We start from the raw sequence: 27361 nt of genomic DNA, 5'->3' as shown, positions 1-27361 counted from the left end.
CAGTTTACCAGGGATTTAGTACAGTAAAACTTTCTTGCAGGTCTCAAGCATTTCTCGATTTTTCTGTGTTTTTCAAGGTTGTATCAAAATTGGCCGTGTTGAAGTTACGTGGCAGAGAGAGATTTGCCTGCGATTACTTACTATATAATAAATTAGACTGTTAGCTATATTCCAGCGTATCCACGCTACACCGATATTTGGTTACTTTCTTGTTAACTCTACAGGCCTTTTGATCTTATTCGGTAATAATTACAACACTTAAAATAACTTCAGTAACTGAACAACAAATAAGAGGGTTGCAAAATGGAACATCCTGTAGCCTTCCTACTGAGCACAATACTATAGTATAGTATTGTATATAGTATATACAATATAGTATAGTTAGTATAGTACATAGGTTATGTATAGTAGTATAATTCATATTCACCCAGCTTCCGTTTTCCCATCTTTCCCTACCCAAAAAGGTGCTTTAGCAGCAAACATATCAAGAAGTTGGTGTATGGATCCCCAGATGTTATATACATTAACATTCTACAAGAAAGATAGATGAACGTCTGTTATTAAGAACTAATCGACTCTGTGTACAGACTGGTTATTGTAGCTAATGATCACCTCTGATTACTGTTAATCAGCTTGTAACTGTCATCTAGTAACTAGTAATCCAATTTGTTTTTGTCTACCTCGATCATGCTTTGAAATTATTACCCGAGACTTCTCACATATCAGGTGAGTGATCAACCAATTGAGCTAAAAAGCACATTTAAACAGTTCCCAGTACCACAAAGTTCTCTTTTCACAAACGAGACTCGTTCTAAGCCTAATCTCATAGTCGTAGGATAACCCTGTTTGGCGTCATATTTTCTGTAATAATTAATTTTGATATCTTCTACGACTAGGGCTGAACTGCTGTATCAGCTAAACTAAAATATTAATACACAAACTATCATGAACAAAGCACTTTTGAAACAATTTCAGCTACATGCAATAAAAATGATATCCCAAACAAACGTATTAAGTTGGAACTGGAGATTACTACTAACTATAGTAATCAGATCCAATAATAACGTGCAAGTGTTTTGTCATTGAACAGTCAGTGAGCAGTCACGATTTATAGTCTCTTAGCAGCGAGTTAGTTGAAAGTTGTTTGTTGTGTTAGGAGAATTTAAAGGTTTGTTTGTTACGAAGATATGTGTAGCATTTGTTAAATTTAAATTACAGTTTTAAAAATAATAATGTAAAACTGTTTTTATAAATAACTTTATATGAAAGTTAACTTTGTTGTATATAATGTGCAGTGGGAGATCCAGAAAATGTCCCCTAGAAAAATGTTTGTAATTTTACTGAAATCTTGGTATTTAGGTGGTATCTATGGGTAATTTTAAACTTTTTAAATACATTTTATATATGTAGGTTCAGTTTATGAGACGTGATCCTCTCCATCCCCCTATACACCTCATGAGGATGATAATTACGTAATATTTGTGCACGTTAGAACATTGTTGATTTAACGAAAAACCTGTCATGCTCATTTTTAAAATCGATATATTATTTGGTACAATTGACAGATAAAACCAAAAATATGCAGGCTACATTCCGTATTAACTTTTACCTTTGTGCTTTGATTGTAAACTTAAAACTATTCAGAAGCTTTATGCGTCAACTGTAATTAGCATTACTCATGATTCGTGATGACGAGAAAACCAACTTGTAGAGAAAATTATATATTTAAAAACGGCTGGTATGGATAAAGAAAGCACTATGTAGATTGCCCATGTTTAGACCATTTGTTTGTATATAGTTATTGTTGTTGAACGTGACGTTTGTCTTCATCGTGGTGAATTATATGAGGGTTACTAATTGGTTGCTGGGAATGTCTATAGTTGGGTTAGGGTCTCGGATATAGAGTTCTAAGGTTATCTTGCAGGCTTCAGTGATTGGAACTTCTGTAAAGAGGGATATAACATCGAAACTGGCCATTAAGGCTTTATGATTAAGTTGACTAAGGTTAGATTTGAACTTAAAAGAGTCTTTAATGAATGAGCTGGCTGATGTTACATATTTGGAGAATGCCCATGCTATGTAATTAAACGATTCATATGTGGACATTATTGGTCGTAGTGGACAATCTGGTTTATGAGGTTTGGGGATACCGTATATTTGTGGTGTGCGTGAGTCAGTCTTCCGTAGGTAGGAATAAAGTGTTCTTGAAATTGTGTTGACTTTTTTCATTTTTAGTAGTAATTTGTTTAGTTGCGTCTCGTGTGTCTTTGTTGGATTTGTGTGTATTGGTTTAAATCTGTTTGTGTCTGATAGGATGTTCTTCATTTTTTGGATGTATTCATTCGTGTTCATTATGACTGTTGAATGTTTTTAGTTGTTTTCTTGTTTTTGTTTTCTGTGGAAAGTATCACAAGTCTCCTGGCTAGGTCTTCTAAACATGTTTTAATTTATAAGGTTGAAATGTACCAAGGTGCTATTGCGAAGTTGAGTTCTTTGTTAAATAGATGTATCTCGTCTGTGTTTAACTGTCTGTCGGATCTGTTAATTATGAGGTTAGTCAATTGTTTGTCATGTTGGTGTCTTTTCTGTTGTCTGCATCTTAGTTTCTCTAGTTTTTTTGTTGTGGCAGATCCTTTTGTTCCTGTCATTACTAGTGTTGATTTGGTTTATGTTTCGTTGTATAAGTCCGTAAATCTCTGGTTTAATACAGCATGCCAGTTGATGCTCTTGGTTCATTTTTTGTTTCTGTAAGTCATGTAGCTCTTTGTATTTCGTGTTCAACATGGCTTTAAGTAGTTTTTTCTGTAAATTTTGGATAACGTTTATGCATTGATTAAAATTTTTTTATAGTTTTACCTTTACAAAGTTAGTAGTTAGTTGTTCCTTTCTATGTAACCATTATGTCTGAACTAACGTACCTTACAACACTATTAACAGTACATGCTCTTACGATCGTGAAGAAACTAAGAAACTTAAACCAAAATTTATCAACAGAAGAAATGACATCTATTTCATTCAGCAATGTAACTGAGATAGGCTTTTATATTTCTAGCGTAATCATGAGGCAGAGCTACAAAAGTGTAAATCTGGCTCTGGTATTTCTTCCAGGGTGCAGCAGCCTACAATAGCAGAGTACTGCACAAAATCAACTAAATATAAGTGCATACTCTCATTAAAATCACATCACTAATAAACTCATCAATTTCATTATCGGTATCCTGCAACCCTTCTCAGTGGTGCAATAAAAACATGTTAAAGATGTAGTGGCAGCCATGGATTCTCAGTATATTCTTTCCAGTCGCAAGCATCTGTCCACAATGTAAGGTCTTTAATTTCTTTGCTGTCTCTATGAAGCCAACCACCTCATTTTGAGAAGATATAGAAATTAACACCTTTTTCGATGGTCCTTTCATTCCTGAAGAAAGCAACTCTCTAGTTCACTGGAAGATTCATGAAAAATTTCCTGCCCTATCTCTAACAGCCAAATGCTACCTGAGTGTTTCAGCATTCTCCACCCCGTTGAGTGTTTGTTTAGCATCGGAGGCAACACCCTCAAACCTGAGCACTGCCGCCTCACTGACAAAACAAGACATTTGAGAGAATGATGTTCATAAGGAACAATGGACAGTTATAATATCTATAATTCTCCTTTAAACAATTATTTTTGCTCTAAAACTTTGTTATTGCAATTTGAAAAATAAAAGTATTGAAATGTTATTATTATTCAAAGTTTGTTTGTCTCTGTTTCTAACAAGTTTGTATAGTAAATTGATAGTATTGAAATCTTATTGTTCGTTGTTTTATCATTATTGTATATTACCTGACAAAGTATTATCATGAATACATTACTGTGTCTTCATATTCCTAGAAATATGAAGTACTTGTGTTCGATTACTGATCTCAAGTATTCGCCCTGTCCCTACTGCCCACCACGGTGTTGAAAACTCGATTTTGTGCGTCGTAAGGCTGCTGACTTACCGCTGAATTACTAGTGGCATTGTATATGGGAAAAGGTGACATGAAGGATGAACGGTATATATAGATGTTTGAAACTGTTCTCTAAATTTAAATATAAATGTTACAATAACAAGTACATATATACACACATCCCGCCACTTCTGGATGATGCTGACGTTACAACTTTCAATAGAGCCCGATCTTACTTTCTCACGGATGAAACCTACTATTCTATTTACATTAGCTTAAGGCGGGTTTGGTCTAGTTGTTAGCATGCCAGAAGTGTGAGTCTTTATATTCATGATTCGCACTCCACACTTTGGGGCCCTAGTCCAAGTGCTATTTTCCACTACTTTGTTAGTTCAACTATAAAGAAAAATATGCACAAGTAGTCTTTGTACAGTAAACGCGAAAAGTCTGAAACAAACGAACAAAAAAGGCCATTTGTCGTTAACATTCCTCTGAGCAGTTGTGACTAAAGAACTTTTCGTTTTGGTTAGAGCCATGAAAAAAAAAAACCCTTAAAAATATGTTATTTTATGACTAATAAAAGTGGTAAAGTTTACTTTTTTACATATGTTATATGAAACTATACGACAAAATGGCCTAGTATTTTATAGGACGCTACAGAACAGAGGAATTTCACATTTTTGAACGTTTGTGCCGAGTTTGATACCACCAGGGTTTCAAGTGTACTGTAACATTATAATATTGGTATACCTTGTTTCCTTACCTTTATTTCTGTTGTTTTTATTGTCTATGACGCATACACACAGATATATATATATTGCTTTTTGTGTTGATTTTGTGTATTCATGTCTGTGAGTTGTAAAGTCATTGATTTTATTTTTGTTCATGTCTGTGACGTTTATTATTCTGTGATTCTAATCCCTGTCATAGTGTTGTTGCTGTAAGTGATCATTACGTCATAATGAGAATTTTCTGGTCACAGTGTTGAATTTTATTTCCCATTTATTCTTTTGCTGTGGTGATATTAAGCATCGACAGCTGACGAAGTTATATAAATTATTAGATTATTATTTATTACAAAAATTACGTTTGACTGTAGGTTTGTTTGTTTTGGAATTTCGCACAAAGCTACTCGAGGGCTATCTGTGCTAGCCGTCCCTAATTTAGCAGTGTAAGACTAGAGGGAAGGCAGCTAGTCATCACCACCCACCGCTAACTCTTAGGCTACTCTTTTACCAACGAATAGTGGGATTGACCGTAACATTATACGCCACCACGGCTGGTAGGGCGAGACATGTTTAGCGCGACGCGGGCGCGAACCCGCGACCCGCGGATTACGAGTCGCACGCCTTACGCGCTTGGCCATGCCAGGCACTTGACTGTAGGTATTTTTATTTATTTATTTATTGCATATTACAATCAAAAAATATTTGAGAAAACATGCCTGATGCCAAATGTGATTTTATAACACATATTGAAAAAAATTAATTTACTCGAGCGTGTGATAACTTGCTATTGATGCTGTTATGTGAACATTTGTGATGTTACTTGTCATTCCATTATTCTTTGTTGATGTAGTTATGTGTACATTTGTGATGTCCCTTGTCATTCCATTATTCTTTGTTGATGTAATTACGTGTATATTTGTGATGTCACTTATCATTCCTTTCTTCTCTATTGATGCTGTTGTGTGTACATTTGTCATTTCATCCGTATCTGCTTATGTACGTTTGTGATGTCCCTTGTCATTCCATTATTCTTTGTTGATGTAATTACGTGTATATTTGTGATGTCACTTATCATTCCTTTCTTCTCTATTGATGCTGTTGTGTGTACATTTGTCATTTCATCCGTATCTGCTTATGTACGTTTGTGATGTCACTTTGTCATTCTGTTATTCTCTGCTGATATAGTTGCGTGAATATTTGTGATGTTACTTGTCACCCCATTATTCTCTGCTGATGTAATTTTGTGTGTACTTTTCTTGTCACTTTTTTATTTCATTCTTCTCTACTGATGTCGTTTCTATGGTTTCAGGACACAACACTTTATCCTAATGAGCTCCATGTATGCACAGCTCCTGGTGGTGATATGTATAACATTCTTTACCTCTGAGGTTGTCACCCCGTTGGTGCCTCTCTTTTACTTCGAGGTAAGTATCATGGTTGGCTTAGTTTATCGTAGCTTACATGGTCTTGGAATATGTTCATCCTTTCTTATATTGTATTTTTAAACGTTCATGTTTTCAATAGAAATTCTGAAACATAAACATTTTATTTAATCATCCGGACGTTTTTACATAAATCACTTCGAGCAATATGTTCGTATTGTAACCAATAGCTCAATTAATTCAGCTCAAAAACTTTATGAGATACTTGTTTCGGAATTAACGTTCAAATTGCTTTATTATTCATATCACGCACTAACAGTAGGATCCAAATATTATGTAATATTCAATTACTTCATGATTTTGCTAGTTTGTTTCTCTCTAAATAAAATGGAAACCTCAGCAGTGCTTAGTTGAATAAATTGCAATACTTGACAGCATTTGTATTTATTTATTTTTTTCGTCAGTTTTCGAACCCGCGACCCTCGGATTACGAGTCGCACGCCTTACGCGCTCGGCCATGCCAGGCCTCCTTTTTCGTCAGTCATACATTGTTATAGTGAGTTTGCAGTCAGCAACATTATGAACTCTCAAACAATTTGGTACATAAACAGTTCAGAAGAAATATTGTTTAACAAATTCGATGTGGTTTGTATGAATCTCAATGAATAATTTTACGGTTAGTTATTCTATGCATGACAGATTTCGCGAAACACTTACATGAAATCAGGCATTTACTTCAACTTTTCCATTCCTAAGTCTATAATAAAGCTTAAAATACGTTATATTAAAACTACTTTGAATATAATATGCGAAACACACGACAACTACAGGTGATGTAAAGTTGTGGTGTACTACTACCATGATAAGCAAAGTGCAGGCGCTTGTAATAGGTAAAAAGTAAAGCTGCACGAGAGCTATTTGCCCCTAAGTTAGTAATGATATACTACAGGGAAGGCAACTAGTCAATATTACCTACTGCCAACTCTTGAGCTACTCTTTTGTCAATGAATAGTGGAATTTATCGTCAAATTATAACGCCACCATATTCTGTGTGATAATGATTCGAAGCCGCGACCTTCAGATTACTAGTCAAGTTTCCTAACCACTAGGCCATGGCATATATTTCCAAGTGCAACTACAGTATGACTCTATATGAGTGAAGAGAGTAGTATGTATAGGTACATTGATAGCTCAAGTAGGCATTATTATAAATTTAATTATTTTTTTAATATTAATTGTATCGTGTACCACCGACATTAGCTCCACGTACCTCCAGTGGTACATGTACCACAGTTTGAAAATCCCTGTTCTATATACATTTACAGAATCAACGATATTTTTGTTATATTTCTGGTATACCTTGTTTCTCTTTATGTGGTGTAACTTTATGTTTATAAGTTTCTAGCTATGGTTACATTCGCTTCCTGTTAACTTCTGTCAAATAAAGCTGTCACATTTCTTCTCAGGGGTTTTACCTCTTCATGTACAGCATCAGCTTACTCTTTCTGCTCTATATCAACCTCTACATCTTACGGAATGTTCCAGCAAGTACTCCTTCCAGTATTGGTAGTGGAAAAAAGCCCTCTATCATGGAAAACCTTCGCAGATTGGGTGATCATGGACAAAAGCTTGAGCCAGGAGAGACTCCTATTCCTCCTCGAGTAAAAAAATCCAAGATATCTGACAATGATCGGAGCCACGGGAGTTTGTTTCTTCGGATTGGAGCCATTGGTCAGTTTATTGTATGACTATCCAAGAGTTTTCTGTTTTGTTTTAATAAAACAAAAAGCTAGTTTCTTATCAAAACAAAGTATGATTAAAAGGAAATGTGTGTTTATAGCTCAACATTAAAATTAAATCTCATAATGGAGGATATCACAGGACACATAGAAAGAAAAGATTAAGTTTCCCTGCTGGTACAGTGGTAAGTCTATGTATTTACAACACCAAAATCAGGAGTTCGATTCCTCAGTAGACTCAGCATATAGCTCGATGTGGCTTTGCTATAATAAAGCACACACATAAAAGATTAGGTAATTATTAATCAGTTTATTTCATTCATTAATTTTGGTGCCTACTTAACTGGCAGAAGAGTAATTCAAATTATTTTTAGTATTAAAAATTATAGTAATAAATTCATAATATCGCATAAGAATTTACTTAAGATGGTTTAACATTCTGTGATGGAAGAGACACCAAATGCAATTGTTTGGGTATAATTATCACAACCAATAATATATGGCTTGATCTGCTGTATCAAAATTTGGGTTTGTGATGGTTAAGAGTTTGTTTTCCATACTTGTTGTCCAAACCAGTTTTCGACTCCCTGCTTACAAGCACACTACCAGAGAACTGGAACTAAACATCAAACAACTTCAATGATGTACAACTATTGAGAATATAAACCACTGGCTTCTAATTAGTATTTAGTACTTAGTTCCATTGAACCACTGACCTTTTTATTTAGAGGAACAGAAGACTTCCTAAAGGGCAACTGCGCACAACTTAAACATATAATAATGCAGATAAATTTCAGGAATAATCTGTTGTGATCAGTATTAATCTCTTTCACAGGTAATATTAGTATAATATTAAGGAATCTGGACTATTTTGGAGTCTTTCATTAAAAACATTCACTTTGGTATGTGTACATGTGTTTTTTTCAAACACACAGATACTTTGGTATTGTTCAGAAGGCAACAACAAAGGTGTATTAACTACTGTTATGTTTCTAAGCTTACAAATACTGTTTGTATGCATATACATTTAACCTAATATAATCTAATTGTAAATGTGAATTTCACATTCAGTGTTAGTTTACGAGTATTGTCAATGAATTTTGATCTTACTTACATATATCAGAACTAAATATTAACTCACTAAATAATGTAACCAATTTAAAATACTGATAAACTACAAGTATATAGTGTCAGAAAACAAAAACTTATAAAAGTAGAATGTATTAATTCATCAGCTGGGCACCCTCACTTTTATCAACCAAATTATGTTTTTGAACCATTATAACAACTGATTGTGATGAGTAATTTCTATTCTATAAATGCCACCCAGAGATTTAAGGTAATTAAGTCACCTTTGTTTACTTATTATTACAACTTACTTATTTTCTATTGTTAAGTTTACATCCCATTACAGCCACTGTAAATGTTCATTTATCCAATGTAAAAAAGTAAAAAAAATGTTATAAAGCAGGTACATGCTCTTTAAATTAAGTTTATAAAGCATAATATAATGTTTGAGTTAAATGTGCACTAAAAAGTAGATAATGTTAAACATCCCATTGATAAGAAGTACAGATAGTGAAAGGTCTGTGGTTGAAGCAAAGGACAGACACTCAGTGGATAAAGTAGTTAATATATGTAGATTAAATTACAGAAAATTTGGTTGATGTGTTTTAACAATTACCATATATATCATTTTAGCTTTTGGACTTGGAACCATGGTGTATAACGGTCTAGAGTTTGGACAGTTCTTTGAAATTCCCCAGACATCCCCCTGCTACAGTGTTTTGTTGGGAATTAACCCAGTTCTGCACATGATTTTTACATTTGCCCAGATGTATTTCATCTTTGTAAATGCCCGAGTAAGTCAGTGATATTGTTCAAATTTGAAATATTTTTTGACACGTGTATCTCGCTCTGGTGCTCAGGTAGGAAACTTATTTAAATGGTATTTAGGTAGGAGTAAGTAATCTGATTAGGCTAGTTTCATTGTTAATAAGCTTGAGGGCTTATAACACTGATATTCAGGGTTTGAATCCTGTGATAGAAAAAGCATGTATGGTTATTGTGAAGCTTTGTGTTTAAAAGCAAACAAATGTTACTAGATTATTATTATAAAGTTATTTACCAAACAGTTGCTTACCTTCATGTGCAGTCATTTTAAAATTAATATTTTCATTATAAAAGACAGAACATAAATACAGCTTTACATAATAATTTGAGTAAAATATAAAAAACAAACTAACTCACACTTGAGGTAAGCAAGTTTTATGTAATGACAGTAAAAATATTTATTTATTCATTCAAAATCTGTTCCTGTACTTACTGAGAAAGTTGAAATTCAGTATATAATTTAAACAGCCTAAACTTAAGAGTTTAAAATTTAGGTCTTCTCCAGAACTGAACAACATTTTTCTTAATCACTTTGCCTGTTTTCATGATTGAACGTGACAGTTGAAACTTAGTTCTAAATTTGACACTGCTACAGTGAAAGAAGTAGAGTGATAGTTCATTTGTTGTTAAGCTACAGAGTAGGTTATCTGTGTTCAGCCTGCCATTGAAACTCGATTTGAGCCACCAAGGATCAGATGTGAAAGAACAACTGTCTTTAATCATTTTGTTACTCATCTATTAAATATTTGGCAATTCATTATATTTTTTGGCATTTTAATCCTCTATTGTGGAATGTATTAGGTAGAGGTAACAAACCTATTTTTGTTAGTTATTTCTGTAGTTGTTAGCTTACTTCTAGGTAACAGCCTAAATAAGCCATGGAATCATTTTTGTTAGCTCCTCAACTGCAAAAGGTAAATTCCAAGTAATTTATCATTTATAACTTACCAAAATATATTTTACGAAATCATTGTTTGTGCAGCATAGACCTATTTAAATTCAAAGAAAACAATTTGTTGTTGTACTTTCATAATATGCATTAGAGCTGTGTACATGTTTGTATACTATCTGTAGGGTTAAGGGTAACAGTTATCTTTCTGTCTCTCTCTCTCTATATATATATATATATATATATACTATATTTTACACCTTGTATGATGATACATCATGAAAGATGCACCCTAATTTTGGAAAGACAATTATAAGAAAAAAATATTTTGACTCAGCAACCAACATGTTGCTACAGCCTTGACTTTTTTCAACCTATTGATTAAATACAGTCAAATACATCATATTCTTCATAGTATATCAACAATATTAGTTAAATTGAATGTTTTATGCTATTGAAAATACTTGTAATTGGTAAGTAAGGAGATTATGATCTGTATGAGAGGTTGTTTTGAGTAGACCCTAAGCTAACCTCTTGCCTTAACCCATCACTTTTGTCTTGGAAGATGCATGAGGACTTTTCAAGGTATTTTTAAAGGAAAAAAATGCATCTTACAAGGCATAAAACACTATATATTTTTTTGTCTGTCTGTTAGACTCTGTATCTCCTGAGCAGTTAACTGCAGATAAACAAATTATATATCAAAATGCTTATTTTTGAGAATACATTACATTACAAATATTTATTATTTTTGCAGTTTCTAAAAGTTCATATTTATATCATTATTTGTCCATCACTTTTGTTTGTGCTGAATGGTCAGTATGAAGAAAACATATTAAGAACAATTCCTTGTGAGAGAACTTCATGAAGAAACAAACAAAAACAGGACTTTCTCTGTTCATTGATTATAAGAAATATTTCAAGGTAGGAGCATGAACAGAAAAAGTGCACAAAGAAAAAAACGGGTTTGAGCATTTATTTATTATTATTGAATTTATACATATGTTTATTTATTTATTTTATCATTTGGTGTGATACACATGCAAGATTTCATTGTGCCATGTCAAATAACTTGATTGGAATTGAATATCTGTCTTTGAAACATGTTATAAAATGACAAGTCAGAAAGTGTTCACATTTATATCGGTTTTCACTTGCTGTCGATGAAATGACAAGGGAGAGGACACACAGCGGAAACAAATCCCTCTGATACATAGAGAACCTGATGTGCTCTGTTGTGTTTGATACACTCATTTCATTGAATTCTAAACATTTTTACCAATAATGCATGGTAATCAGTTCCCTTTGCTAAGAAGCAAATGCAGTGCAACTTTACTTACTGTAATAATGCGTGAAATGGTAAAAGATAGTCATAAACAGTCCACTAGATCTAAAGGCTTGGGTTGACTTCACATTTTATACATATTTATCACTATTTTGAGAAAAATTAACATTGAATTGTTTTAATGGGTATCTGCTAGTTATAATATAATGTGTTTTATTTATTACTAAATTGTTGTTAATACACATTTGAAAAGCCATTTTTTAAACTTCAATTTTTTTAAATTTTTCTGTTTTCCCAAATTATCAGGTCAGTGTGGTCGTTTATGATATCACATTTATTGTTCGTACACATATGGTGTTTAATATTTTCACCCTGAGTATGAGACTCTTGGTCATGTCAAAAACATTTAGGCTAAGGCACAGTCATTCTTACTTTTGAACTACTGACTAGAGATAAGGCAACCATTAGGCAGTTACCACCATTTACATGGCCATTCTTAACTGAATAGTGAATTAATTTTCAATTTTCCAATTCCTACACATCTGAATATGCATAGCATGTTCAGTGGCATTTTGTGGGCTCGAACCTTAGATCTTTCTGATTTCAAGCTGGCACAATAACTACCAAGCCATGCCCCAGCCTTTTTCCTACATAATAATTTTAGTTACTGTGTATTGATTTCTCATTCAATGGACACAAAAAATTAAATTAATGTACACAGGCAAAGAACAGAACATTTAATTTCAAAGTCTTTTGTTTATATATATATATATATGCATAAACATCAATTACACTCCACAACAATTTTTTTGAAAAGTTTTGCTTCCTGAAAGGTTTTGCTGATTGTGACAGGTACCTGGTGGGTATGCTCAAATATAGTTTTGGTTTTCCTTCATCACGTAGGAACTCTGAGAAATAGACAGTTAACTGTTTATCAGCAGTAACGTATTTAATTGCATTTGTGTTTCCAATACACTATTAAGTTCAACATAATTAAAAGTGTTTTGCTTCTGATTTTCGTTTGTATTCAATGTCTGGTGCATCACGTTGCAGTGTCCAACAGTAGTCAGCAAGCATTGACAGATTCCAGTTGCCCTGATATCGTTTTTCCATTGTAGCAAAACTAAAGATATCGATGAAACGGTACGTGATGGGCAAATTTGGATGTGATTTTTATGATCAGCAGCCAAAAACCTATAAAGAACATGCAACAGTGTTCAAGAAGCAAAAACTTTGTTGTGCAGTGTTATGTACCAATTCAATAATTAAAAGGTTAAAATCATATTTTGGGGTTTTACTTGAATTTTTGGGCACAAATAATCACATTAAATGATATATTTTGACAGATCAATATTCACAAGTTCAAGATGATTGCGAGGTTTGGTTTAATGCATATGGTTGCCACCAACTTATGTATCTGGATCCGAACATTAGGCAAGGAGACTCTACATGAAGTTGCCCGAAACCTGCTGAAGAGGGGTCATGGAGGCTTGTTGGAGGAGTTTATGATGCCTTTCAGAGGTATGTGCTTTTGTTCTATGCTTCAACACTTTTCTATGGAACTTTTTATCTTGTTCTACTCCCATGTGTTTTAAGTATACATGACTATCAACCAATTTGATTTTTTATCAGTTCAGATTTATTATTTAAAATTTAAACCAGCACTACTACAGATTTGTTTTTAATCTAAACAGAGTCAGTTTGTTGTGCACTTGAATCTGCCAGGTGTATCACAATGATGTTGCCCAAATTATCCTTTCCACAGAAGTTACTCAGAAAGTTATCATTAAACTTTACTTTAGTCAGGAATTTTTTGTTTTTTAGCCTAAAGTTACATAATAGGCTATATGCACGCTGTCCACTGCGAGGAATCCAATTTTGGATTTTACCATTCTGAGCCTGTGAAGTTATTGCTGGCTCACTGAGGAGCAATTAATTTTTTTATCACTTGCTATTGTCATATAGAAATTCTGGTTTGTTGTATTAAAAAATACAGTATTACTTAATTGGATTTTATCTTTTAGTTTTCTCTCAGTTGTTAGTTTTTTTGTAAAATGAAATGGACAAAGGTCATACAAACAACTGTTCTGATAAATTATTCTGCTGCTGAACGGTCCAGTCAGTGATTAGCGTTCTGTATATAGCAAAGGAAATTCGATTATTTGCATCCCATTATTGTCAAAAATAAATAAACAAGTATTTGTGCAACTTGACTAACTTTTGAGTGGCATATTACAGCTCTTCCTTTGGTGAAAGCCTGACAGACCCAGTGAAAGTCTACAAGTAAAAACGAACTGTCAGTCCATAATAGTCTTTATTTTAAAAAACTCTTGTGATTCACTTTAAACATCTTACCTTATAGGTTTAACAGGTTAAAGACACTGTACTTCACTTTTTTTTTCTTTTGAAAACGTGGAGAACAAACTCAAGCTTGATAAAAATGAACAAAATCTGTATGAGGATTTTCACATTTACCCTTGTATATAACTTGTCATTTAAACTACCAACGTTCTTGTGTGTTCCTAGGCTCCAGTTGTTTGTAGAAATCTGCTAATTTTAGCCTTAAACAAGTGTTTTAGCAACACCAAACTTTTACACTTGTCACTAACTTTGGATATGTTGTGTATTCTCATTGAATTGTTGGACCTTGTTAATCAATAAATGCAGATCTTTAAAAAGTCAGTTTAGTTTTCATGTCAGTAAAGTGGAGCCTTTGTTCATTAAAGCTGAGTGTTCATGGTTTACAAATCACATGGTCTACAGTGGCACAGTGACGTATCTGCGGACATACAATGCTAGAATTTAGGTTTTGATACCTGTGATAGGCAGAGTGCAAATAACCCATTGTATAGCTCTGTGCTTAGTTACAAACAACAACAAATTGCATGGTAGCCAAGTTTAATCTCAGCTCATTGTAAAATTAAGTCCTGTGTTTTGTTTAACCATTTCAACCAGTGCATATTTATTATCGTTTATTTAGTGAAAATTTATTATCAACTATTCTTCAGCTACAACAGGAATTTCAGCCTTTGCCACTTTCTCTAGTACTTTAGTGCTTCTCTGATCCTTTGCTCTTGTTAGTATCAAATTTAACCAACTTCCCAGCTTGCATATTTTTAACCAAAAATCACACAGCAGGATAATGTATCTCAAGGCAGCTGGTGTAGTTAATTTTTTTCCTATTCACAGGTGAACTTAATGTTGGGGTCTATGGAGTTAATGTGGTTGAAAAACTAAGTGTGTGTTCTGTAGATGTGAATCCAGCAATTGTATCATAAACATATCTGTACCAGTATAGTGGTGGGTGTAAGATTGAATTGATCACTTGAGATTCGATCTGTGTCATAAAAATGTTGGTCAGAACTGCTGACATGGGATTCCCCATACTTAGTCCATTTATTTGTAGGTAGTTTTGGTCATTGAACATAAAGTTAGTATTGATGCTGCTGAATTCTATAAGGGTTGCTAATTGGTTGCTGGGGGATGTGTATCAGTGGTTGAGGTCTTGGATGTAAAGTTCTAAAGCTATCTTGCAGGTTCAATGGTTGAGACTTCTGTGAAGAGGGAAATTACATCAAAACCTTAATATTAAGGCTTTATGTTTTAATTGATTAAGAATAGATTTACAGTCAGAAGAGTCTTTGAAAGAGGAGCCAGTTGATTTTACATATTTGTTGTTCTCTGCTTTATTAATCCCCATACTAACCATCCTGAGATACAACAACTATGATACTTGTAAGTAAAACTGATTCCACTCAGAGTGACAAATCTGCATAATAACAGATTTGACAGTATATTTTCTGCAAAATAATTATATGCAATATGACTACTGAAGTTGTCGTTCGTTGATTGATTGGTGGTTTATGAGAAAAAGCAACGATGCTTTCTGCGCTAAACAAGTTGTAAAAATACAAAAGTAAAATACTATATAAGAAAAAATAAATTATGTTAAAAATTAAATAAAGTTAAAAGAGTCATTGAAAAAGGAGCTGGCTGATGTTACATATTTAAAAAATGCCCATGCTATGTATTTACCAAGGTTGTAGCTAAGTGGTTCATAGGTCGACATTATGGGTCGTAGTGGACAATTGGGCTTGTCAGGTTTGGGGGTGCCATATAGTTGTGGTGTGTGTGAGTCAGTCCTGGATACATAAGGATAAAGATATTTTCAGAAATCCACAGATTTACAGTATACTAACTATGGCAAACTCACAAAATAAGTTGTCTATTCACATTGCGTTGGTTACCTTTTATAAGCTTGAGAGGAGAGTTTCTAGAAATTTCAGTTGACAGCATTATGGACAATCACTAGTATTTACATACACACACAGTGAGCTAAGTCAGTTATTTACAAAATGCAGATAACATTATTAAAGCTGCAGCAAAGGAAAAACAAGTAACACAAGTGAACAAATTAAATAGTATTTTTATTCACAATAAATTTTAAATGTATTTTACTGACCAACTGACTCTTTAGGTTTCATTATGTCTCTTGATGAAAGTGGAGTAGAAAGAAGTTTTCTACTCTACACATAATAAAGACAAGATCAGGAATAAAACACATTTGCACAAGAAGAGGATGATTGGTTTAGTTTGAAAAAGTGTGCAAAGCTACACAAGGACTATATCTGCACTAGATGCCCTTAATTTAGGAGTAAAAAATTAGAGGGAAGGCAGCTAGTCATCATCAACTCTTGGGCTATTCGTTTACTAACAAATAGTGGGATTGATCATCACATATAAAGCCCCATGGCTAATATTTGGTGGAGCGAGGATTGAACCCATGACCCTCTGATTGTGAGTTATGCTTCCTAACTACCTGGCCAGAGAAGGATGATATCAAGAATAAAACACAGCTGCAAATGACAATAAATGTGATCAATGAAAAACGAAATGCTTTAGCAGTTGTTATAAAACAAATTAACTGTAGATGTTCTTTTCATATTACTCTTATTATCTCGTATTGGCTCGAAATTAGAGATGTGTAAAACTAGTATTTCATATCTACTTTTATTTTCCCACAAGTCACTGCCTAATAAGCTCGTTCACTACTAGAACTCATCAGTTGAGCTGGACGATGAAAGACAAAATATTATATGAAATGTTATGTATGTATATATGAAGAATAATACTTTAAAATTTACAGTTTAAAGTCATATTTTTACGTTAGACCAAGTTGTAATGCAATATCACACGGACCTTAGATTACCTACATCAAAAATAATTTCCATTTAACACATTTAAGATAAGTCCCCCATAATAACTTATACAATTATTTGTATCAATTCTTGAAATAAGTACAATTTCACTACACAAACAGGATCAAACCTATTGAAGTTTTTGAGATATTTTATTACAAGCTTACAACCCCTTACATGAAACTTACAGTAATATCGTAAAGCACATACAGATCACCATAACGAAAATTTATCTGAACATACCTAACTAAAGATATGTTTCTCACTAGTTATGAAGGCTAAAATATTAGGTTGTTTGAAAAATAATGGCATATTTTAAATTTTAACTCTAATAAGAAATAAAGAAATTCAAAAGCAACTTTATTAATCAAACACACTTTTGCCAAGAAAGAAACAAGATTATTTATACCATGATGATAAAACTCTGAAGCTCTAGAACTAAAAAATTCTGTAAAGCCATTTTGTGCTACTGCTCTGTTGAATATTTTGTTCTGTAAAAAGATGTCCAAATGCTTGAAGAAGTGGTAGTCAATAGGTAACAGGGCTCTGGGAAGTAAGGAGAATGAGGCAGTGTTTCATAGCTTAATTCATTGAGCTCTAGAGTGTCATTTGAGCAACTTGTGGCTAAGCATTATCATGAAGCAAGATTGGTCCTCTTTGATTGACTAGTTCTGGCATTTTTCATATAGTTTTCTATGAATTTCTCTCAATTCTTGACAGTAAACCTCTGTAATGATATTCTGGCTCTGGTTGAGCAAGCTGTAATGGACACAGACCACCACATAGTGTCCACAACCTTTTGTTGGTGCAACTTTGGCTTTGGAGTTTTGTCATGGTTGAGCCACTGCACAGATAACTTTCAATTGTCATAAAGGATCCATTTTTCATTGCAAGTGACAATTATATCAAGAAATGGATAATTTCTTTTGCACAAAATCTGCATAGGGCACATTCCAAAACGGCAATTTTTCTTATTTTCACTATGTTCATGTGAAACCCACTTGCAAAGCTTTTTCACTTTTTCTGTTTGCTCGAAATGGTCCAAAATTGTGGAAATACCAAGATCCAATTCTTGTGCCATTTCTCCAACAGTTTGACACAGGTTTCTTTCCACTAATGTTCTTAGTTGATCGATTCCAACAGCAGAAGGACGTCCTCTGCTCTCCTTATCTTCAAGACTCACATCTCCATTATGAAACTTTTGGAGCCAATGCTGTACTGTACATTTGTAGGTGGTTCCTTTGCTCCATGCTTAGTTGATGTTGTGAGCAGTTTGTGATGTATTATGACCAAGTTTGAATTCATGCAAAACAATGATGAGCAACTTTTTTCATCATCAATTATAAGGGTCTGAAATGTTGGAAGTATAGTTCTAGAAAAGAATAAAAGCACTAATGAATAGAAAAAAGGTTTAGTTTTTCAATAACATATATGAAGTCGTAAAAAGATAGGTTTCTTACCCCTATAAATGACTAAACGTTTGACATAAAAGTTTCCCATTATTTTTCGAGCAACCTAATATGATAATGCTTCCAGTTAGTACATAATCTTTCTACTCTGGCTTTGACTTCAACAACATCACTAAACATGGACATTGAGTATTTTTAATAACCCATATGGGCATGTAAAAGTATTGTATAATTGTATTATACTTGTCACTATAGATAAAATAACCACACTCCATGCAGGTAGTTTGCTGTGATGAAAAATTATTGTCAGACACTTACTTTATTTATGCATTTTGTCTTGTGGAGGATTTCATATGGTCTTGAATCCTTTTTGTTTTATGCTATTATGGATTCAGTAGCCATAATATCTGCACTTTCCACTGAATATATGATTTTTTTTTAACATTCTCATGCTGTTTAACCTTATCCCTGTCCCATGCATCACGTGTGATTCTCAGGACATAATGTAACAGCACCTGAATATCATACATGATATTTATTTCATATACAGCTATCATTATATAACGAGGCAATAGAAACTGGTTGTCTGGGCTCAACTTCTGATATTAGAAGAGAGCTCCACATGTACATTATATGTTGTAACACTTAAAGCACACATCAGTTATGGCAGGTTAAATTACTTTCACTCAAGAGGAAACTAAATCTAGGACAAATAAAACAATTTTTTTAACATCATTAAATGACCTAAAACAGGAAAAATGTTAAAAATAGAATTTCTTGTAGGTAAAATTGACTGATCTGTGTTTTAATTATTGTACAAACTAAAACAATTAAATTATCAGTGTTTTGCTTTCCAGGCTATTTTTCACTTCAAAGCTTATGAAGAACTTTGCAAAAGCAGGTATTGATCCCCTAGCATAAAAAAAATAAAGAGAGAATAGTCATATTAAAAGTCAGTAATGTATTTCATATTTATTCAGCATAATTTGACAAAGAACTAAAATTTACAAGAAGCTAATCAGAGGTAAGTTTATGAACTTACAATATTAACATTTGGGTTTGATTCTTCGTGGTGGACAGAGTACAGGTAGCCCATTGTGTAACTTTATGCTAAAACAGAAACAAACACACACACCACCCCCTTATGAGTGTATTAATCGGGTGTAACTGATTGAATGCAAGGAATGTGGATTTATATTCAACAAACTTGTGTTAAATTTATCACAAATAAATTCACATTGTTAAAATATATATTCAGTTCATCAAACACATGACGAGTACAAGTATAAATCATGGAGACATAAACCACAAAGAAATTATTTTGAGTAACACTTACTTAGCACGATTTTCTTTTTTTGTGGATTCTGTGTGTTTATACATATCAAATATTGCAGAAGCTAACCAAGTATTGATAAGTTACTGGACATCTATGATCAGACATGACTTATTTTGGTAAGACGATATTGTGCTTTGGTAAATAATAAAACTATATTTGATTTATAGAAAAAATATATAATATTTTAGAATTTTGAATATTTATTGATAGTTAAGTATATAACTACCTTAGTTGAAGAAATCTAAAAGAATTATTAGTAACAAAATATAAGATGTCCCCATTATAGTCTTCTATAAGCACATAACTGTTTTATACAAAGACCAAAACTGTTCTTCATCTTTGTTATTCAGTCTCAGTTATACAATTTTTCTTGTACAGAACTAAACAACAGTAATATCAGTAATCCCTGTCAGAAAGAGGACATATTAGGCAATATTGTGGCGAGCTCTTCTCCGTTTTTGTACCCATTTATTGTGGAGTACAGCTTAATTGGTGCAGCAGTATTGTACGTCATGTGGAAAAATGTCGGCAAGGATCCTGTCTTCCAGGGAGAGACTCAAGAGGAAGACCGACTCTCGAGGACTTCCAGCATCCAGTCAACTAATCCAGTAAATTGTTCAGGGTCCAGCAAAGGCCTTTTCTGTGGTCTACTGGTACTGGTAATCTGTGTCATCTGTCTTATTGTTTTCTTTGTTCTTATTTTCCACAATCACTATCGTCTTTTGGCTATCTATCTTAGTGACTTGTCTCACTGCACTATTCTTGTTTTGGCCATCGTCGGCATTATTATAGGTTTTTTTCGAGTGAAACCACTTCGTTTCTCACCTTTTCGTAAAGATCAGTTAAGAGACATCCTACTGCGAGTGGCAGCATTTGGCTTATACATCCACTCCATGTTTGGCATCATAGCGGGCTCCTTATCTACAATGACATACATCCCTAATATCCTACTCTTAATAACTAGCTGCCTTACCATGCTCCAGATTACCTTGCAGTCTTTGTTCATCGCAGACATGTCTTGTCGAACAGCATATCTTCCAGAGCAGGATCAACAGAAGCCTGGCAGACAAGTTGTGACTTTTCTGATGATTTCCAATCTGACTTTGTGGATTATATACACTTTTCAAATGCAAAAAGTCGAGGCAAGTCCAGTGGAGCGAGAGTTCTATGGAATTATGGGCTGGGCAGTCATAACCAGGGTCACACTGCCTCTTAGCATATTTTACAGATTTCATTCTGCAGTTACTTTTGCAGAAATTTGGAAAAACAGCTACAAAAATATTTCCTTTTGAGTTGATCGAGTGATTCGAAAAATATCAATCACAGTTATAACTTATAATCTCTATTACCCATGTTTTAAGGGATTATGAAACATATATATTTGATGTATAGTGAATTTATTTTGAACTTTTAATAGAGACTATTTTCAAAAGATAAAAAGTATGAAAGACATGGTCAGATAAAAAGACGATGTACAATTGTACATTCTCAACCTAAGATATCACTTGCATTGACGTATAAACTCCACAACATTTGAAAATGAGTTTCAAATTGTGCTAGTTTCATTTGTTTCATATTTTGCTATACCACGATGTGACTGAACCTATAGAAGCAATATATTTTATCAAATGGAGGCAAATCCGAGATGGAAGATGGCGTGTTGTTAATTGTACTTATTGACAAAGACCAGTTATGTGAATGAAGAAATAAATTTCTAACCAAAGTTTTGTTGAAATTATACACAAAAATATGCATTTTAATATGTCTAATATTTTAAAACACACACACACACACATATATATACATTTCAGTTTTTATAATATTGAATTTCTTTAACAGAAAAATCTATCAAAATTGTCAAACAGTTATACTGTATGAAACATCTAGTTTTTATATGTTTTAATTGGAATTGTTTTTGTGTTTTATATGGACTAGCAGTTGACAAACATGTTTAATCGTACACCTAACACTGCAGATTGGTTGAAAGATACTAAATAAACTAGACTATGAAAATGACTTTTTATTTCAGTTGTAAGTTTAAATCGAACTTATTCTCCTATAAGTTTAAAAACAGACGAATTCAGTATAAAAATGGAACTACACCAAAGTTTTGTGTATTATTCAAATACAATAAATTGTCGCTAGCTTTAAATTTACATTATTTAACTTCGAATTGAAATACATTAATCAGATTCTGTATGAATAAAGAACCAGTTAATTTAGGGCCACTCTTGCACCAATACTGCTAGTAAATGTTTTATTATTTTACGGACGATATACATTTACCCAAACAAATATATGTACAATTTTATTAAAAAACAAAAGTCTCCGAAGATGTTTTACAACAACTTAACCCACAACGTTTATCTATATAAGAAGTAGAATGTGACCAGATGAAAATAAAGAACAATTAAAATTTGTATGACTGATTTTATTTGTGTTAATGTAGTTAACACAAATGCAATACGTTTTCTAGAACACAAATAGACAAAGCAATATTTAATTTCGCTCTTGAATTTAAAACACTAAATGTATAAACTCGTATTTAAAGTAACTTTAGTTTTACCATATCGTCTTTTTAATCTATTGCATATAATTAACTGAACTAATTATTTATAACTAAAGAAAAGCTGACTGAGAAACATGCATTGTTGATTGTCAGTCAATATTCGATTGTGTTGCAAAAATTTATTTATAGAAGTCCTTATATAAAATTATTATTGTAAATTTTAGGCTATTTTATAGGATATCAGACTTCCATTTTGATTAATTCTTTAATTAACAAGAAAATATATTTGATATAATGATGTTGAAAAGTCCATTATTTGTTACATCTGCAAAAATTTTGTTTCTTACAACGTCAATAATTTTAATTCTAGTAATCTTGTAACAACTTCATCAGCACTGTTACCAAGAACTCGTAAAAACACAACATATTACAGGGAGTTTGAAGTACAAAGCGACACTCTTTGTCATCATTAAGAATTCAGCTTATAACAAAGAACTTTAATTGATATGAATTTGACAAACAAAGTGTTATTGAAGTGAATCTCATGAAGTATGTTTATTTTCAAAGTTTTCACTTTTAAAAAATCAACTATCATTTTGTCAGCAGCTGTAGAAATATCACAATCCATTAGTCTTCTCAAGAACTCTAAGAGTTTCGACTTCTTCCAAAAAATGTAATTCTTTCACTTTTATCACATTGTTTATAGTACCAAAACTTTTATCTAATTCTTCATATTTTTTTGTGAATGTCTTAATAACAATGATCATTTCTTGATGACGAAAAACCCACTTGAAATAAAAATGTATCTCAGAACGGCTGGTATGGGTATTAACATTCCTATTGATAAGGAGATAACAACGTTTCGACCTTCCTAGGTCATCTTTTTAACCTGGAGATGACCTAGGAAGGTCGAAACGTTGTTCTCTCCTTATCAATAAAAGTGTTAATACCCGTACCAGACATTCTGAGATAAAAGGGTTAATTCTCCTCAACCAATAATTTATTTTTGAAAATCTCAGGGAATTAGTGTAATATTGTGTTGGTCCTTTTGAAGATAAAGAGAAATACAAAGCTACTCGTATCTGTGCTACAATTTAGCAGTATTCATCACCACTCACCGAACTCTTGGGCTACTTTTTAGTGGGATTGACACTTTACACCCCACGGCTGGGAGGGCGAGCATTTTAGAACTGTTATAACGAAGGTCATAATATTCTGATCGTATTTTTTATCACTTTTGTTGACTGTTATAAGAAGGTCGCGTCAGTAATAAACTATGCATAATGATGCGTACATGTGAAGCTGTTGGTAAGTACACCATCATTTGCTTCCTTTGTTGTTGTTTCCTTTGAGTGTGCTCTCAGCATATCCAGGTTTGAATTTCAGACAATATAGCTTATGTCAGCAGTGAAAATAATTTATTGTATTGTAACAACCTCTGAACCATTTTATCTGTTGTCTTGAAACCGATTTCTTTGTCACATATATTGTCTCTGATCGGACCGTTACTACTATATAGAATGTATGTAATTCGGATGTATTTGTAAAATAAGTAGTAAATATATTGTTTGTTTGTTTTTGAAATTCGCGCAAAACCACACGAGGGCTAACTGCGCTAGCTGTCCCTAATTTAGCAGTGTAAGACTAAGAGGGAAAGCAGCCAGTCATCAACACTCACCGCCAATTCATGGGGTTCTCTTTTACCAACGAATAGTGGAATTGACCATCATATTATAACGCCCCCATGTTTGGTGTGACGGGGATTCGAATCACGACCCTCAGATTACGAGTCGAGCGCCCAAGCCGGGCCTAATAAAAATATTATTCCCGATTAAACTCATAATAACTTTTAGTTATTACTAAGCCCAATATGAAATATTACAATAAAAATTTCTAAAGTTAAAAATGTTGCAAAGATGTTTAGCTAAAATAAAGAAAGAGAAATATTAGAATGAAAATAAATTTAAACAGGCTTGGAACACATGCAGGAACTTGTATGTCTATTATCAAAAGAAGGTTGACTAGATTACCAGCCTCCAGCTCTGGCTATTTAGCATAGTTTTACTAACCATTTAGAGAAAATGACTGTAAACTGAGAGACAGTTTGAGTTTTCGAAGGATTTAAACGTTTAACGAGGTATTGTTACAGCTATGGTATTCAAAGGATAAATCAAGCACACGGTTGTCTGCTCTTCACTAAAACAGCTTCTTAGTTCTAATATATGGAAGAATGGGTCTAATGATATTTTTCAGATGAAGTAAAATTGACAAGAGTAAAACAGGAACAAAAATAAACTTGTTGAAAAACGGGAGACTGATAGCCGATCGGTTAGCGATTGTACTATTGTGTTGTAACGGATAAGTTCCAAGGTCAAGTAAAATGTTTTAAAATGTGATATAAGTGAAAGAAAACTGCATTTGAATAAAATATAATATGTAAACAAACTAAAGATTTCATTTTTATTTCTATGATACTGGTAGTGCACATAAGATCAGCAGAATAAAAACTTTTAAAAGTGAAGAGGACTTCACGAGTACGTCTCAACTCTTTCTACTCAGATTTAAGTCTATGTAAGAAGGCTAAACTGCCCTGATACTTCATGTTCTCTCCGTTTCTAACCGCTCAAGAACTGAATCGTTGGTATCCGAAAATAAATACCCTATCAGCAAGTAAGTACACAACTCTGAGAGTACAAATCGACAATTTCCATATGGTACGCCAATAACCCTGATATATCAATACAAACAAGTTACGAAGGAATCCTGGAAATAAACCGTATTTCTATGAGATTGCATAGTGCGGTCAAATTTAGGGAGCAATCGTCAGGTCATTTGTAGTAATGCATTCCACAATGAATAAGATGTCAGTGCATTTCTGTTTACGTCGGAAAAACATTTTCTGCATGGCTTGCACTCCAAAAACGAACAAAACACTATTCGCGCTGTGAGGAAAAGTGTTGAGAATAACCCAAGTCACACGACCACTTCTGTTGCAATACATGTGTAAGTGTGCTTCAGTACATTAGAAATTAACTTCAGTTACAATGACGAGAGTAGCTAGACAGAAAACCCTTCTTCCTCCAGACAATTGCGGGAACAACAGATGTTCTAAGACCTTCCCTTCTTTTTGAAACACATTGTTTTTGGTTGTTTTTTTTGCGACGAGTTCAGATTATGTGGTTTGGTGTATATTAATTGTGACTGTATTGTTATTCAGAAGCAACAACGCCATATTATCGCAATTATTAAATATTAAACCACCTAAAGATCCAACAAAGAATAACACCATTTACAGCATCCTCTGTGAATGTGAATTTCACTACTTTGGAAAAGCAATTCAACCAACCAAAATTAGAATTTAGAAGCATAATAGATATACAACCCAGCACTACTGAAGTAGATCATATTCCCCATCATGAGAGTGGAGACCACACAATTAACTGTAATAACACTATAATAATATGATGCCAACCGCTCGAGAAAAGATTTAAAAAATACTGTACATTCACTTAACCAATAGCATAATCTCCCGTCTACAGAAGTCAGAAAAACCTCAATATCACTCTTAAAGACATTTAAATGGTTGGAAGATCCACGATCGAATCTCTCCCACTACTGACATATAACCACTCCTTCTTAGAACTTTCCTGAAGATGGCTCACAAAACGCAGAAAAACAAGAAATTAATATTTAGGTGTAAAATTAAAATAGTAATTAGAAGTTAGTCTATCATACAGGCTAAAGTTTACCAACCTTTTCTTTAGCATAGGACATATTTGTAAACATTCATGGTCATTTGCGAACCGGCGTACTGTTTTACTGGAGACAGACATTCCAAAGTCTGTTCGTGACTATTTCATCCTATTTTGAATTGAAAAAAATTACTATAGGCTACTAACCATGAGAACGATTGATTTTCATTCGATTTATGCCAGAATGGACCCGATGACAGATAATCACCTCGTTTTCGCTACCTATAGACATTGGGGAACTGTACGTGGCATAAAAGTTACTCTGCTGGGTTACCAATTTGAGGTGCACGGTTTTTATCAAATGTTGCTAAATGCACTTTCAAATACTGGTGTATTACGACATATTATTATTATTATTATTAATTCTCATTATTAAGTTCAAAACTGTGGCAGCGGCTGTTTTCCATCTGGCCAGAAGCTCAAAATTAGGTATGTCTGAGTCCTAGAGACCTGTGTTCTGAATGTTTAGTCAAAATGTAGCATAATGTGCTGTTTGGACTAAATAGAAAGTATATATGTATTTATGACAAAGGTGCTAAGATTATCTGTCATCATTACTAATTTTGAACTGTTGACTGGAGAAAAGGCAGACATTTATATCCCTATCGCCTATCATCCATACTCGGGATTGACTTTAAATTATAAAGATAATTAAAAATTATAGTTGTGTCATATCTTCCAAACCAACTTTGTTCAGAAGGTTCAAGTTCAAAATAAAAATAATGAAATGTTTTATCAAGACATCATAAAGAGCCCTTACTTGTTTTTCTTAGTTACAGTAGAACAATTTTTTTACGTAATACATATGTGTTTGCAGTGCCTTTTGCTTATTCAAAACTGGGATTAATTATGGTGTAGGTCGAAAGTACCAGAAACTAGCTGACCTCATGAAATTATTATCGCTTATGAAAAATAATTTGAATTATATGTAAATTGTGTCTACGGTGTCGAGAGGTTTGATTTTAATTGATTAGTTGATAACCTGTTCATATTCAATTAATCAAAGTAATAACGAATGTGGGTGAATCTCAGACACGAAAAGCATTTTGAGCTGTTTTTATAACAGAAATGTGTTCATAAACATCTATATATATGTACGTATATTTTTCATAAAATATCCTGTATGAAGAGTTAGTACTTTTTCCTTCACTAAATATAAAAACAGTTTTCTGTATTGGGTTTTTGGATTAGGGTTAACTTAAAATATAGTGTTATGAAGAGTTCCTTTAAATTCCATACAATTTTAAAAATATAATATAATAAAATGGTTCTTGACAAATTATTTCTATTACAAAAGCGAATGGTGTTATTAGG

The 27361-nt window shown here is 33.1% G+C and overlaps 1 protein-coding gene across 17 annotated transcripts in view; it reads left to right on the top strand.

Annotated features, from left to right (window-relative positions):
• The window catches only part of LOC143255850 (proton channel OtopLc-like), a 75016-nt gene extending 52808 nt beyond the window's left edge, over window positions 1–22208 (top strand). For 11 of the 17 annotated variants that reach the window (XM_076512222.1, XM_076512185.1, XM_076512209.1 and 8 more), the window contains 5 exons: window positions 5965–6079; window positions 7504–7768; window positions 9478–9638; window positions 13190–13364; window positions 20165–22208. In XM_076512222.1, coding sequence (XP_076368337.1) covers window positions 5965–6079; window positions 7504–7768; window positions 9478–9638; window positions 13190–13364; window positions 20165–21078 — 1630 coding nt within the window. In that variant the 3' untranslated portion in view covers window positions 21079–22208. Of the gene's footprint in view, window positions 1–3868; window positions 4033–5964; window positions 6080–6563; window positions 6683–6870; window positions 7233–7503; window positions 7769–9477; window positions 9639–13189; window positions 13365–20164 lie in introns of those variants that run through there. The other 6 variants (XM_076512250.1, XM_076512261.1, XM_076512288.1 and 3 more) reach the window with 5 other exon arrangements.
• Window positions 22209–27361: the final 5153 nt, after the last annotated feature.

Source organism: Tachypleus tridentatus, chromosome 1 (genome assembly GCF_004210375.1).
Source record: "Tachypleus tridentatus isolate NWPU-2018 chromosome 1, ASM421037v1, whole genome shotgun sequence".
NCBI classification, from domain to species: domain Eukaryota; kingdom Metazoa; phylum Arthropoda; class Merostomata; order Xiphosura; family Limulidae; genus Tachypleus; species Tachypleus tridentatus.
The sequence above is the reverse complement of the archived record's forward strand: the minus strand, read 5'-3'. Positions and strand labels throughout refer to the sequence as shown.